The following is a 13,497-nucleotide window of genomic DNA, read 5'->3' on the forward strand; positions in this document are numbered from 1 at the left end:
CACCAATGGCTACATTTTCTTCTTGGACAACCATGCCCTCAGATGTCTGTACCAAAACTTATTCGAGGAACCAAGTTCCATACCCTGTTTGAGAAAATGTAAAATTTTCCTCATTTTTCACCAATGTAGCAAAATTTATAAATGTGATATATTTTAATGCGAATTTGTTGGAATAAGTTTCTTTCCACTCAAATAATGCTTTAAATTAAAAAAAGAATAAAAAATCGGAAAAAAAATTTAAAAAAAATTTCAACTCGAAAATTTCATAAGGGGTACCCCTTGCCATTTTTTTGAGAAATTTTGCAAAAAAATTTAAATTGATATTTTTTAATGCCAATTGGTTGCAATGTGTTTCTTTTCACTCAAGTAATGCTTTAAATAAAAAAAAGAGTGAAAAATAATAAAAAATGCTATAAATTTGCCAATCTCCTAAGCAGAGGCGGATCGCGTTTCATGTCCTTGCCGATCAGACTAGTCCGCTTGTTCGCATATACAGGTTTGATAGTTAGGCAGAGCGAGAAGTATATTCATTTGGCTAGTTTGGGTATGTACACATGTATTCCGTTTCAACTCATGTGTATCAAACGTTTCGTTTCAACTCATTTTTGTTTCAACTCACTCGCACATTTTCATGAGTGAGTAAGTGAAAAAAAGAGTCGCTAAAACTCCTCGTGGTGAGTGAACGAAACTCGTTCAATACAACGTTTCAACTCACTATCTCACTTTTACTCACTTCGCACATCCCTAAAGTAGCCTGAATATGGATTCTGATAAGATTTGATTTAATGAATTTCTTATGTGCTGAATCAACACATCGACAACCAGAATTATAATACATGTATGTAAATATCAGAAAATATAAAGCGTATGCGTGAGTTTCTTCATTCACAAAAGGGAGGCTTGGCAGAAAGCTTGAACACGTTTTCAGCCATGATCATGCACCTGTATAAATAACGTGTTCGGATTTTCGAAATGGCACGTTGGAATCAGAACGATAGATTAGCTGTTTAGTTATTAACTATTCCTCGTCTGGTAGAACACGATGCACGTCAGTGATGGATTTATCAGATTTTCCGTGTGTGTGGTGTTACTCTTTGCCGCTGGCTTTAGTGCCCAAGAGCAAATGTCTGGTCGGATCGTAGGAGGACGTAATGCAGACATAAAAGATCACCCGCATATGTTACTGTTGCGCCAAGATGGATACGCTTTTTGTAGTGCAGTAGTGATAGGGATTAAGTATGCTCTCACTGCCGCTCACTGTGTGTACTCTGTGTCGGATCTAAAAACGGTAATAAACATGTGGCAGCACGTACCAGAGCTTAAGCTGGTTGACTAATGCTTGTGGAAATTTAGCTTTCTTTACATGGTGGTAGTACAACACAAATGGGAACGAGTGTGGTATTCGGCGTTGAACGTGTCCTCATACACCCTAAATATTTCGAGAGTACTAATGATAATGATATAGCAATCATTGAGATTAGTAACGAGTTCAGCGGACATGAGAATGTTGCGCCTATAACGTTACAGGACACAGAACCGTATATGTCTTCGTCACCTGTCATCTGCAACAGTACTGGTTGGGGTATAGTTAACACCAGAACGAATGCCGTATCTAATACACTGCAAGTTGGAACTCTACGGCTCATCGCACAGAAAACCTGTCGTTTACAGTGGCATCCGGTTGTTATTACTGCCAGGTAGGTTGAAGTTGTTCGTTCCCCAAAAACATTCATAATGTCTGGAACATGTTTCTTTGCACTTGCCCACAGCATGATTTGTGCACGAGGTGAATCTGCTGACACGTGTGCCGGTGACAGTGGAGGTCCTCTGGTTTGTGATGATCTTTTGTACGGCATTGTGTCTTGGGGCAGCTCCCGCTGCGATAAAACTAAACCAGCAGTGTTCACCAAAATTTTTGCCAATAGTATACGATCTTTTATCAGATCAAACACAGACATTTAGTCCTTTTTTCTTATATACATTATCACTAATAGCGGTAAAATATTTCTTTGCAAACCTCTATGTCTTAAGATTCTATGTTCTGAAGCGGAATAAAAAGGCCACACGTGAATAAATGTTTGAAAAATATTCGTGTATGTAGTTCGCGTAAACTTAATAGCAGTTGAATAAATATTAAACCTTGTTCTATTTCTTGGCCCACTTACGCTTGGGGACGTCGTGCAAAAATTACTTAATTTCCAATTTTTTTCCAGGAAGCTGGATCCAAGGTTGTAGTCTTCCATCCAATATCGCTCGGTATTTATTGTCTTTCTGTATTTGTTGTCTGTATTTGTTGTCTGACACATGCCGTAGATCGTGCTTCCGTATCTTGATAAAGTGTTCTGAATCGTTAAGATGTATGAGGCTCGTAGTATACCCGATTCCATCACACAACAATGCAACTCCTGATTTCTGTGCTTAAGTTGTTTTCCAAAGTTCGTACGAAAGTGTCTCCTCAACTTCAATATGCTGCCCAAACGGAAACGATCACGGCCGGAGATCGCAGGTGAGCAGATGCTTCTTCATTTTCGCTTTGATCCACAATTCAATCCTTCAGGCCACGCGCTTCAGAAGAGTATACGCTTCGTCGTGTCTCAGACGTATATATGCCCACCGTCGTACAAATCTGTAGCAGAGAGTTCAAGAAATGGTCTTCTAGACGTAACTGTGGCGGCTCGGAAGTTACCACAATCAATAGTGTAGTCCTTCCTGGCTTCCTGATATCAAATCTTTACAATCAGCCGATTCTGATGCCCGCCGATGGCAGGAGCTTATCGCCATTGTATTATTTGCAGTTTTAGTACCACGTTCTAGCAATGAATTTGTACATCCTGAACGTGTCAAATCTCTGCATCACTGCCCTATATTAACACACACTACAATATCAGCAAAACAAAATAACTTCTATCAATCTTATGCAACACTTCTGCGCAAAACTGCTTATCAGCATAAATGCACCCATCTTTGCATGCTTCTCGTGCTTGATTAGGTTATTATGCAATTTCACTTGATCCACGAAAAATAACCAAAATGTCGTCATCATTATACATAAGCCATCGTTATCAGTGGTCCGAGAGACGAATCTATAAAACCGGGTGCATGCAAACGTTACGAGCACAGTTTTGAAGCTTTCGCCCGTTCGATCGAGTACGATGCAGTTATCGGTTCGCTTGTTAGTGATCCTTGGTACGGTGTTGCCGATCTGCTATGGCACGTATGTACCAATATCCCAGGCCACAGTGGATGGTCTATCGATCAAATATGGTGCGTATGGTGGTAGAAAGGTTTGGAAGTTGTGGACGTATCTTCTTTAACCTTTTACCTACTTAATTGCAGCGGACAAGGAGTTCCTTGTAAAGCAGAAGTTCTTCTTCGAGATTCTACGCCATCTTCATCAACCGATCGCATTTGAAGAGTATCTTCCATTTACTGGCCGTTGGGTGACGGATCCAAACAAATATGCGGTAAGTCGCACGTTGTGTCCATTTTCCTCTGGAGCAGCTTCAAATAGTGTTGTGATTTTTGTTTTCTCTCTTCCAGAACTATACCGAAGTGAACGAATTTCTGCAAACATATCAACAGGGTTTGCTGCGAAAGGGACAAATCTTTACCATCTACAACTACTGGTACGCTAAACAGACCCTGCAGTTGTACCGATTCTTGGACAATGCGATCGATTGGGATACGTACTACAAGAACGTTATCTGGGCACGCCATAACATCAACGAGGGAATGTTTCTCAGCGCCCTGACACTTTCTGTGCTGCACCGTAAAGACCTGCAGGGTATTATTTTACCGGCCATCTACGAAATATATCCACACTACTTCTTCGATGGTGATGTGTTTCACGATGCTGCCAACCGGCGCGCCATGGATCCAATGTATGGTTTCCACACGAACAAACGGCACAATTTGGCATTGTCTAACTACACTGCCACGTTTGCGACACAGTTTTACGGTGAAGGATCACTATCGTACTTTACGGAGGATGTTGGATTGAACTCGTACTACTACTACTTCATGATGGATTATGCACCATTCCTTGGCGGTGATAAGCTCGGCTTGAAGAACGACCGCAGAGGCGAGCTGTATCTTTTCATGCATCAGCAGCTTCTCGCACGCTACTATCTCGAGCGTAGCTCCAACGGTTTGGGTCCGATTCAGGAGCTTACCTGGGAATCCCCAATTGCAACCGGGTACTATTCGATGCTACGCTATTGGAACGGTGTACCGTTCCGATCGCGCGAAAGCAACTTCCTTTGGCGCCCGTACGATCCCATTAAGCTGGGCGGATTGAAAGCACATGAGGAACGTGTTCGACAGGCGATCGATCTGGGTTACGTAGTGACGCGTGACGGTCAGCAGATCAGCTTGCGTCAACCGGAAGCCATCGATATCGTGGGCAATCTCGTGAGCGGCACCGTTGACAGTGTGAATGTGGATTACTACAAGATGATCGAAACGACGGCACGAATGATATTGGCACAAGGAGACTACTATGGATCGGCAAGCGAAGTTTGGCCGGGTGTGCTGATGCACTACGAGACATCGATGCGTGACCCAGTGTTCTATCAGTTCTACCAGCGACTGTTGAGTTTCTACTGGGACTTCAAAAGCTATCTGCCACCGTACACCGTCGATCAGCTAAAGTTCGAGGGTGTCGAGATCAAGGGAGCATCGGTAGAGAAACTGATCACGTACTTTGAACCGTTCGATGTGGACATTAGCAATGGGCTAGGCTTCAACTATGGTGCAGAACAATCGACGTGGAATTTCAGCGTGTACGCAAGAAAGCAGCGCCTCAACCACAAACCTTTCAGCTACGTGCTAAACATTAGCTCGCAGTTTGCTGGCAAGGGAGTGGTGCGGATGTACATGGGACCGAAAATGTTCCAACTGAGCCAGCTGCAGTATATGAAGAAACTTTTTGTCGAAATGGATCAATACATGGTAGACCTGGTAGTAGGTGACAATCAGATCAAGCGAAATACACGCGAGTTCTACTACGATATTCGCGATAGGACGACGTACGCCGAGCTGTACCAGCGTATCATGCGTGCTTACAAGGGCGAGGAACAATTTGTGCTCGATATGTCCGAGGTACATTGCGGTTGGCCAGATCGATTGCTTCTGCCAAAGGGGCACCCGAACGGATTTCCGTTGAGTTTCTTCTTTATCGTGACGCCCTTCTATCCGCCGAAGGTGGCGCAGTTTTCCAGCTTTGATTCCACGTACACGTGTGGTACTGGGTCGGGTTCGAAGTACATCGATGCACTACCGTTCGGATTTCCCTTCGATCGCGAGATTAACTTTAGTAATTTCGCTACAAAAAATATGCTTTTCAGTGATGTGCTCGTATACCATGTCGATGGAAATCAAACGAATGAATCGCACTAATGACAAAAGGGAGGATCAAATAAGCGATGAGACGATGAAGGAAAAACATAAATGTTTAAGCTTTAACCTATTAAGTTGCGAAGATTGTTTGCGATAAATAAAGTTGCATTGATTTGATTGAAATCTTAAATAAATCATTCTTAAATATAAGTTTGCTGACTTAAAAAAACATGGATTGTGGCTGTTAAAAACGGTAGATAGTCAATTTGTATAAAATAACCGTATAATAATCTGTTATTGTACGAAAATTGAAACTAACTATAAAGGTAATAACAATAAATCATTGGAAAAGCTTTAAACGAGCTTACATACTTACATACCAGATACAGCAATCCGTCTCGGGCTGCTGCAGGAGTCGTCTAAAACGCTCCCCGTCATCTGCGAATCCATTATCCCGGCCTTTCTGGTGGACGCATCTAGAGCACCCTAGAGCGCATTTTAACATCAATGTTGTTGTCGGTGCTGACCCAAGATAAGCGAAAATTTGGACAACTTCAACAGTGCAATGACCTATCCGTACTCCACACTAGCGTAAGTAAGCGGGTTTGCGATAGAAATACAGTACGTTGTATAAAAATTAAGTTACAAATTTTAGCAAAATTACAAAAATGTATTAAAATAAATCATTTCAACTGCAACTTACTCTCTTGTCAATTGATAGTAGAATAGTATAATGAGAAAAATATTAAATTGTTAAAAGAGAACTTCGTGGAAAATCAAATGGCAAAATACATATATAACAATGTACATTTAACGAAATGTTTGACTAAAACACCTATTAGACTTAACTATAACTATTTAATAGACTTGTGTTTGTCATGTCAGTTGCCCCCAGTTGACGTTACCCTAAGTTAATAGGGAATAGGCCGGTCCAAATGAGATTCGATCCCAGACCTTCATGTATCAAACAGCGAAACATGACGCACAGGCGATTTTTGTTAGACTCCTTGAAGTTATTCAAGGTCAACATACATATAACGTAACCAATAAGTCTTTGAACTGAAGTGAACTCTTGTGTCCAGGTGAAGTAATCGCTGTCCACGGTTCCAAAAGATGATTAATACATTCATATTTGCACGTTTCTTTTTGTGGTTACTGATATGAAGTACTACAGCTCTGCAATACCAAAAAATACACAAGTTCAAATATTATCAAACAGTATGGAAACAATCTGGTGAGAAAGAATGCGAAAAGAGAAGACAGCATAAAAGCACAAACATTCCTATCAATATTAAGAAAACAAGAACTAACAAGGTGCCCGATTTTGATAAGGTATCTGGTGCATTAGGGTATAAAACGGGAATCGACCAGCTCAACTTCACTCACAGCGTGGTGTCCACAAAGGAGAGCAGAAGATGAGACTGACTGTTGTAGCCATCGCACTCGGCCTGGTCGCCTTGGCCAGTGGTGCTTACTATCCCGCTTCCCAACCCGTGACCGGTGTGAAATATGGTAAGTAAAGGATACTTTCGGCCTTCAGTTCACCGTCTAATTCACGGAAACGTTTCATCGTTCCAACAGCCGACAAGGACTTCCTGTTCAAGCAGAAGTTCTTCTTCGAGGTGCTGAGGAACATTCACCTTCCGCTGCAGTTCGAGGAGTACTTCCCGTACACCAAGTCCTACATCACCGATGAGAGCAAATATGTGGTACGTAGAGGACCGGCGCCCTTCGTTCTCAATTGTTTGTTCGTCACTTAATGCGATTGTAACTATCCTGCACACAGAACTTCCAAGAAGTGGTTGAGTTCTTCAACTACTACAAGGCTGGCTACCTGGCTAAGGGAGAGCTATTCAGCATCTACAACCAGGAGTACATGAAGCAAACCTACCTGCTGTTCACCTTCTTCTACAACTCTGTGGACTTTGACACTTTCTACAAGAACGTCGTCTGGGCTCGCGAGAATGTGAACGAGGGCATGTTCATCCACGCTGTGACCATGGCCGTCTTCCACCATCCGCAGCTGAAGGGCTTCGTCCTGCCAGCCATCTATGAGATCTACCCGTACTACTTCTTCAACACCGACATCATCCACAGTGTTACGTTCCGCAAGCTGTACGATCAGAAGTTCGGCTTCGTCAGCAATGGCAAGTACAACGTGGTCTACTCCAACTACACCGCCGTCTACCCCGTCGAGTACTACGGCGAGGACAAGCTGTCGTACTTCACTGAGGATATCGGCCTGAACGCGTACTACTACTACTTCATGATGGACTACCCGTACTTCATTGGCACTGATAAGTTCAACCTGTACAAGGACCGTCGCGGAGAGCTGTACATGTACATGTACCAGCAGCTGATTGCCCGCTACTATCTGGAACGTCAAGTTAACTTCATGGGACCGATTGAGGAGTTCGACTACGAGTTCCCGCTCAAGACTGGCTACTGGTCGAAGCTGAGCTACTACAACGGCATTCCGTTCTTCGTGCGCAACGACTACTACTCGGTGTCGAAGGACTTCTACTACCAGGTGAACCTGCTGAAGGACTACGAACTTCGCATTCGTCAGGTGATCGACAAGGGCTACTACTATCTGGAGGATGGATCCAAGATCGACCTGCGCCAGCCGGAGTCGGTTGAATACGTCGGAAACATGATCTTCGCCAACCCTGACAGCGTAGATAAGGACTACTTCGGATATCTGGAAATCGTCGCCCGCCAGCTGTACAGCGGTGGCGAGAAGTTCTTCAAGTTCTTCCCGAGCGCCCTGATGCACTTCGAAACCTCGATGCGCGATCCCTTCTTCTACCAGCTGTACAACCGCTTCCTGACCTTCTACTATCAGTTCAAGAGCTACCTGCAGCCGTACACCTATGAGGAGCTGTACTTCAAGGGTGTTGAGATCAAGAGCGTTGTGTTCGACAAGCTTATGACCTACTTCGAGTACTACGATTCGGACGTCAGCAACGTCATCCCGTTGAAGTCGTCGGGTGAGAAGTTCTTCGATTTCTCGGTGTTTGCCCGTCAGAAGCGCATCAACCACAAGCCATTCACCTACACCATGGATGTGTTCTCCGAGTTCGCTGGCAAGGGAGTGGTCCGTGTGTACATGGGCCCCAAGTTCTACGACTTCAAGCAGCTCCAGTACCTGAAGAAATACTTCGTCGAGGTTGACCAGTACCTGTACGACTTTGTCACCGGCAAGAACACGATCGTCCGCAACTCGCGTGACTTCTACTACAGCGTCCGCGATCGCACGACCTACACCGAGCTGTACAAGAAGATCATGACCGCCTACAACGGTGGCGAGAAATTCGTTCTGGACAACTCCGAGGCTCACTGCGGCTTCCCCGATCGTCTGCTGTTGCCGAAGGGTCTCCCGAGCGGCTACGAAATGACGTTCTACTTCATCGTGACCCCGTACTACGCCCCCAAGGTGCAGCAGTTCTCGACTTACGATTACACGTACTCGTGCGGTGTTGGCTCTGGCTCGAAGTACATCGACGAGCTGCCGTTCGGATATCCGTTCGATCGTGACATCGACTTCAGCTACTTCTACACCAAGAACATGTACTTCAAGGATGTTACCATCTATCACTCCGAAGAGGTCAAACCTTACGTACCATACTAAACATTTGATCCGATTTATCTGAAAATCTACCATGGCATTTGAATAAATATGTGTTTCCAAAAAATCGTTTGTACTGCTTGTTTTGAGTTGATTAAATACAATAACGGTTGAGGTTCGGATTTGTAAAGTTTCCGATTTTATATGTGGAGAGACATTGAATAGATACGGGGTTTTTCTATTCAGTTTAGACTAGCCGCACACTTTTTCCTGCTCTGCGCTCTTGAGTTTTGACGCGTGTAGGCAAAAAACATGCTGCTTGCTAAAAATCAAGTGCGCCGAGTAGGATAAAGTGTGCTGCTAGTCTAAACTGAATAGAAAAACCTTGTAAATAAGCAACAGAAATGAGCTGCTCGTCAAATCCATTCGATAGATCTGCTCTTTGCTTATTTAGATCTAAAACTATTGCAAATCCTAAATGACCGGTTAGGATATCGAAATACTGACGAGGACTTAGAATTACTCACAGTTTTATGACCAACCAGGTAAAAAGTATAAACAAGAAATGAACTCGTTTAAAAATCGCGGCTCAAAAACCTTAACATAAACCTTAAATTAAGTTTAATTCTAATACATTTTTCCAACTGTCTCTACTTTGCATCCCTTCACATGTGTCTTTCTTCGTTAGCATTTACATGATTTTTAATGGATGTGAGCCATACGAGATAATATTTAGCTTGCTGTAGTTCGGTGTTGAGCGTGATTAGTATTAATGATTATTATTATTCTAATAAAGTTGGCTTTCTTTCGTGTTTATTCTAAGGGCGGGCACTATTAACATATAAAACATACCTATAAGAGCGCCGCTGATGTGTATGTCCTTTCCGCACCTGAGTCGTGATCCTTATTAAGGCAAAGTTGACAAATAAATACGCGAGCGTTTTTACTAGCGCAGATCCTTTGTAGTGGTAAAGGACATTAAGAGTTTTTCATCCAAAGCAAACTTCAATGTAATGTTAAACTTTGTTTTAACAAGCGGATAAACTTAGCTTAGATTATAAAAGCATTAAATAAATTTTAGAGAAATAATTGTTGCTTCTCCGTCTTTTTTAGGGTCCTGCGTATGACTACTGATCTAATTCTTTGTTGATATTCCGTTTCGGAAATCTCTGATAATTGTCAATCACGGACATATAAGTCGATTCTTCAGAAATCGGGCGAATATGTTAGAGATGATATCCTACTCTGTAATACCCTTGTAATTTGCTGCACTTGATGATCGGATGAATGTAATACTATTAGTAAAACACTTCTTTCATTGATCACGAAGATCATTTATCTTCTTTTATGCAACTTCGAAACCATTGAGGTTTTGGCCTACTAATTCTGGTTTACATTTACCAGTAGGCGCATAATTATTCCTATGTAAGGATTAGATCCGGATTGGATTTGGTACCGGTCTTATCGAGTGAAGATCAGCTATGGCTATGCCATCGAGACATCGCAAGCCTTGTGTAGCTTTTTGTGTAGCCATAAGGTACATTTTCAACAAGAATGTGGAATTTAATGTACGTGAAAACGTACAAAATTGTCAAAATCAGTTCATTTGAAAGATTCTTAATTATTTATGCAATCTCATTCTTATTAATTTCAGTTTCAGTGTCTATGTTGCACTGTATGATGATAATGCCAAAATTCTCCTTGAATCGCTTTTCAAGGTTATAAATAAGTCTTTGAACTAGAGTGAACTCTTGTGTCCAGGTGAAGTAATCGCTGTGCACGGTTCCAAAAGATGATTAATACTTTCATATTTGCACGTTTCTTTTTGTGGTTACTGATATGAAGTACTACAGCTCTGCAATACCAAAAAATACACAAGTTCAAATATTATCAAACAGCATGGAAACAATCTTATGAGAAAGAATGCGAAAAGAGAAGACAGCATAATGCACAAACATTCCTATCAATATTAAGAAAACAAGAACTAACAAGGTGCCCGATTTTGATAAGGTATCTGGTGCATTAGGGTATAAAACGGGAATCGACCAGCTCAACTTCACTCACAGCGTGGTGTCCACAAAGGAGAGCAGAAGATGAGACTGACTGTTGTAGCCATCGCACTCGGCCTGGTCGCCTTGGCCAGTGGTGCTTACTATCCCGCTTCCCAACCCGTGACCGGTGTGAAATATGGTAAGTAAAGGATATCTTCGGCCTTCAGTTCACCGTCTAACTCACGGAAACGTTTCATCGTTCCAACAGCCGACAAGGACTTCCTGTTCAAGCAGAAGTTCTTCTTCGAGGTGCTGAGGAACATTCACCTTCCGCTGCAGTTCGAGGAGTACTTCCCGTACACCAAGTCCTACATCACCGATGAGAGCAAATATGTGGTACGTACAGGATCGGCGCCCTTCATTCTCAATTGTTTGTTTATCACTTAATGCGATTGTAACTATCCTGCACACAGAACTTCCAAGAAGTGGTTGAGTTCTTCAACTACTACAAGGCTGGCTACCTGGCTAAGGGAGAGCTATTCAGCATCTACAACCAGGAGTACATGAAGCAAACCTACCTGCTGTTCACCTTCTTCTACAACTCTGTGGACTTTGACACTTTCTACAAGAACGTCGTCTGGGCTCGCGAGAATGTGAACGAGGGCATGTTCATCCACGCTGTGACCATGGCCGTCTTCCACCATCCGCAGCTGAAGGGCTTCGTCCTGCCAGCCATCTATGAGATCTACCCGTACTACTTCTTCAACACCGACATCATCCACAGTGTTACGTTCCGCAAGCTGTACGATCAGAAGTTCGGCTTCGTCAGCAATGGCAAGTACAACGTGGTCTACTCCAACTACACCGCCGTCTACCCCGTCGAGTACTACGGCGAGGACAAGCTGTCGTACTTCACTGAGGATATCGGCCTGAACGCGTACTACTACTACTTCATGATGGACTACCCGTACTTCATTGGCACTGATAAGTTCAACCTGTACAAGGACCGTCGCGGAGAGCTGTACATGTACATGTACCAGCAGCTGATTGCCCGCTACTATCTGGAACGTCAAGTTAACTTCATGGGACCGATTGAGGAGTTCGACTACGAGTTCCCGCTCAAGACTGGCTACTGGTCGAAGCTGAGCTACTATAACGGCATTCCATTCTTCGTGCGCAACGACTACTACTCGGTGTCGAAGGACTTCTACTACCAAGTGAACCTGCTGAAGGACTACGAACTTCGCATTCGTCAGGTGATCGACAAGGGCTACTACTATCTGGAGGATGGATCCAAGATCGACCTGCGCAAGCCGGAGTCGGTTGAATACGTCGGAAACATGCTCTTCACCAACCCCGACAGCGTGGATGAGTTGTATTTTGGATACCTGGAAATCTTCGCCCGCCGGCTGTACAGCGGTGGCGAGAAGTTCTACAAGTTCTTCCCGAGCGCCCTGATGCACTTCGAAACCTCGATGCGCGATCCCTTCTTCTACCAGCTGTACAACCGCTTCCTGACCTTCTACTATCAGTTCAAGAGCTACCTGCAGCCGTACACCTATGAGGAGCTGTACTTCAAGGGTGTTGAGATCAAGAGCGTTGTGTTCGACAAGCTTATGACCTACTTCGAGTACTACGATTCGGACGTCAGCAACGTCATTCCGTTGAAGTCGTCGGGTGAGAAGTTCTTCGATTTCTCGGTGTTTGCCCGTCAGAAGCGCATCAACCACAAGCCATTCACCTACACCATGGATGTGTTCTCCGAGTTCGCTGGCAAGGGAGTTGTCCGTGTATACATGGGCCCCAAGTTCTACGACTTCAAGCAACTGCAGAACTTGAAGAAATACTTCGTCGAGGTTGACCAGTACCTGTACGACTTTGTCACCGGCAAGAACACGATCGTCCGCAACTCGCGCGACTTCTACTACAGCGTCCGCGATCGCACGACCTACACCGAGCTGTACAAGAAGATCATGACCGCCTACAACGGTGGCGAGAAATTCGTTCTGGACAACTCCGAGGCTCACTGCGGCTTCCCCGACCGTCTGCTGTTGCCGAAGGGTCTCCCGAGCGGTTACGAAATGACGTTCTACTTCATCGTGACCCCGTACTACGCCCCCAAGGTACAGCAGTTCTCGACTTACGACTACACGTACTCGTGCGGTGTTGGCTCTGGCTCGAAGTACATCGACGATCTGCCGTTCGGATATCCGTTCGATCGTGACATCGACTTCAGCTACTTCTACACCAAGAACATGTACTTCAAGGATGTTCTGATCTACCACACCGACGAATTCAAGGCTAATCTCTCGTACTAAATTCGTTTCATTGATTGGTTTATGGAAAATGCTTTGCTTACAATTATAGTTATGTAATAAAATGAAAGGGAAAAAGTAAATTGTTCAATTGTTTTAGAGCTATCATGATGATACAATCAATTACTCCTGAAGATCAGGAGCCTAGCATTGCGTATTCCTGGTAAATCATCACAATAGCAGTATATAAAATGCAGCTCAGTTAAAAAAATGTGAGATATACATACCTATCTTCAGGTGAACAAAACTTAACAGCTTTCGTCAAAATCGCAGGATATATGGTTTG

The 13,497-nt window shown here is 43.7% G+C and overlaps 3 protein-coding genes across 4 annotated transcripts; all 3 read left to right on the top strand.

Moving 5' to 3' along the window:
* Nucleotides 1-42: 42 nt before the first annotated feature.
* LOC125771922 (chymotrypsin-1-like) lies at nt 43-2,617 on the top strand. Its single transcript, XM_049443084.1, has 3 exons — nt 43-1,288; nt 1,354-1,697; nt 1,770-2,617. Exons 1-3 carry the CDS (start codon nt 1,043-1,045, stop codon nt 1,960-1,962), a joined length of 783 nt encoding a protein of 260 aa, XP_049299041.1. The 5' UTR covers nt 43-1,042; the 3' UTR covers nt 1,963-2,617.
* Nucleotides 2,618-3,131: 514 nt separating this feature from the next.
* LOC125771920 (hexamerin-1.1-like) lies at nt 3,132-5,531 on the top strand. Its single transcript, XM_049443082.1, has 3 exons — nt 3,132-3,264; nt 3,337-3,464; nt 3,541-5,531. Exons 1-3 carry the CDS (start codon nt 3,153-3,155, stop codon nt 5,395-5,397), a joined length of 2,097 nt encoding a protein of 698 aa, XP_049299039.1. The 5' UTR covers nt 3,132-3,152; the 3' UTR covers nt 5,398-5,531.
* A 1,174-nt stretch (nt 5,532-6,705) lies between these two features.
* LOC125770885 (hexamerin-1.1) lies at nt 6,706-13,294 on the top strand. 2 transcript variants are annotated; one of them, XM_049440932.1, is made up of 4 exons: nt 6,706-6,849; nt 6,919-7,046; nt 7,124-8,773; nt 13,020-13,294. In XM_049440932.1, exons 1-4 carry the CDS (start codon nt 6,753-6,755, stop codon nt 13,212-13,214), a joined length of 2,070 nt encoding a protein of 689 aa, XP_049296889.1. In that variant the 5' UTR covers nt 6,706-6,752; the 3' UTR covers nt 13,215-13,294. The 2 variants fall into 2 exon arrangements, with proteins under 2 accessions (XP_049296889.1, XP_049296888.1); XM_049440931.1 differs by lacking the exons at nt 6,706-6,849; nt 6,919-7,046; nt 7,124-8,773 and adding exons at nt 10,953-11,095; nt 11,165-11,292 and having other exon boundaries at nt 11,370-13,294.
* Nucleotides 13,295-13,497: the final 203 nt, after the last annotated feature.

Source organism: Anopheles funestus, chromosome 3RL (genome assembly GCF_943734845.2).
Source record: "Anopheles funestus chromosome 3RL, idAnoFuneDA-416_04, whole genome shotgun sequence".
In the NCBI taxonomy this organism is placed as follows: domain Eukaryota; kingdom Metazoa; phylum Arthropoda; class Insecta; order Diptera; family Culicidae; genus Anopheles; species Anopheles funestus.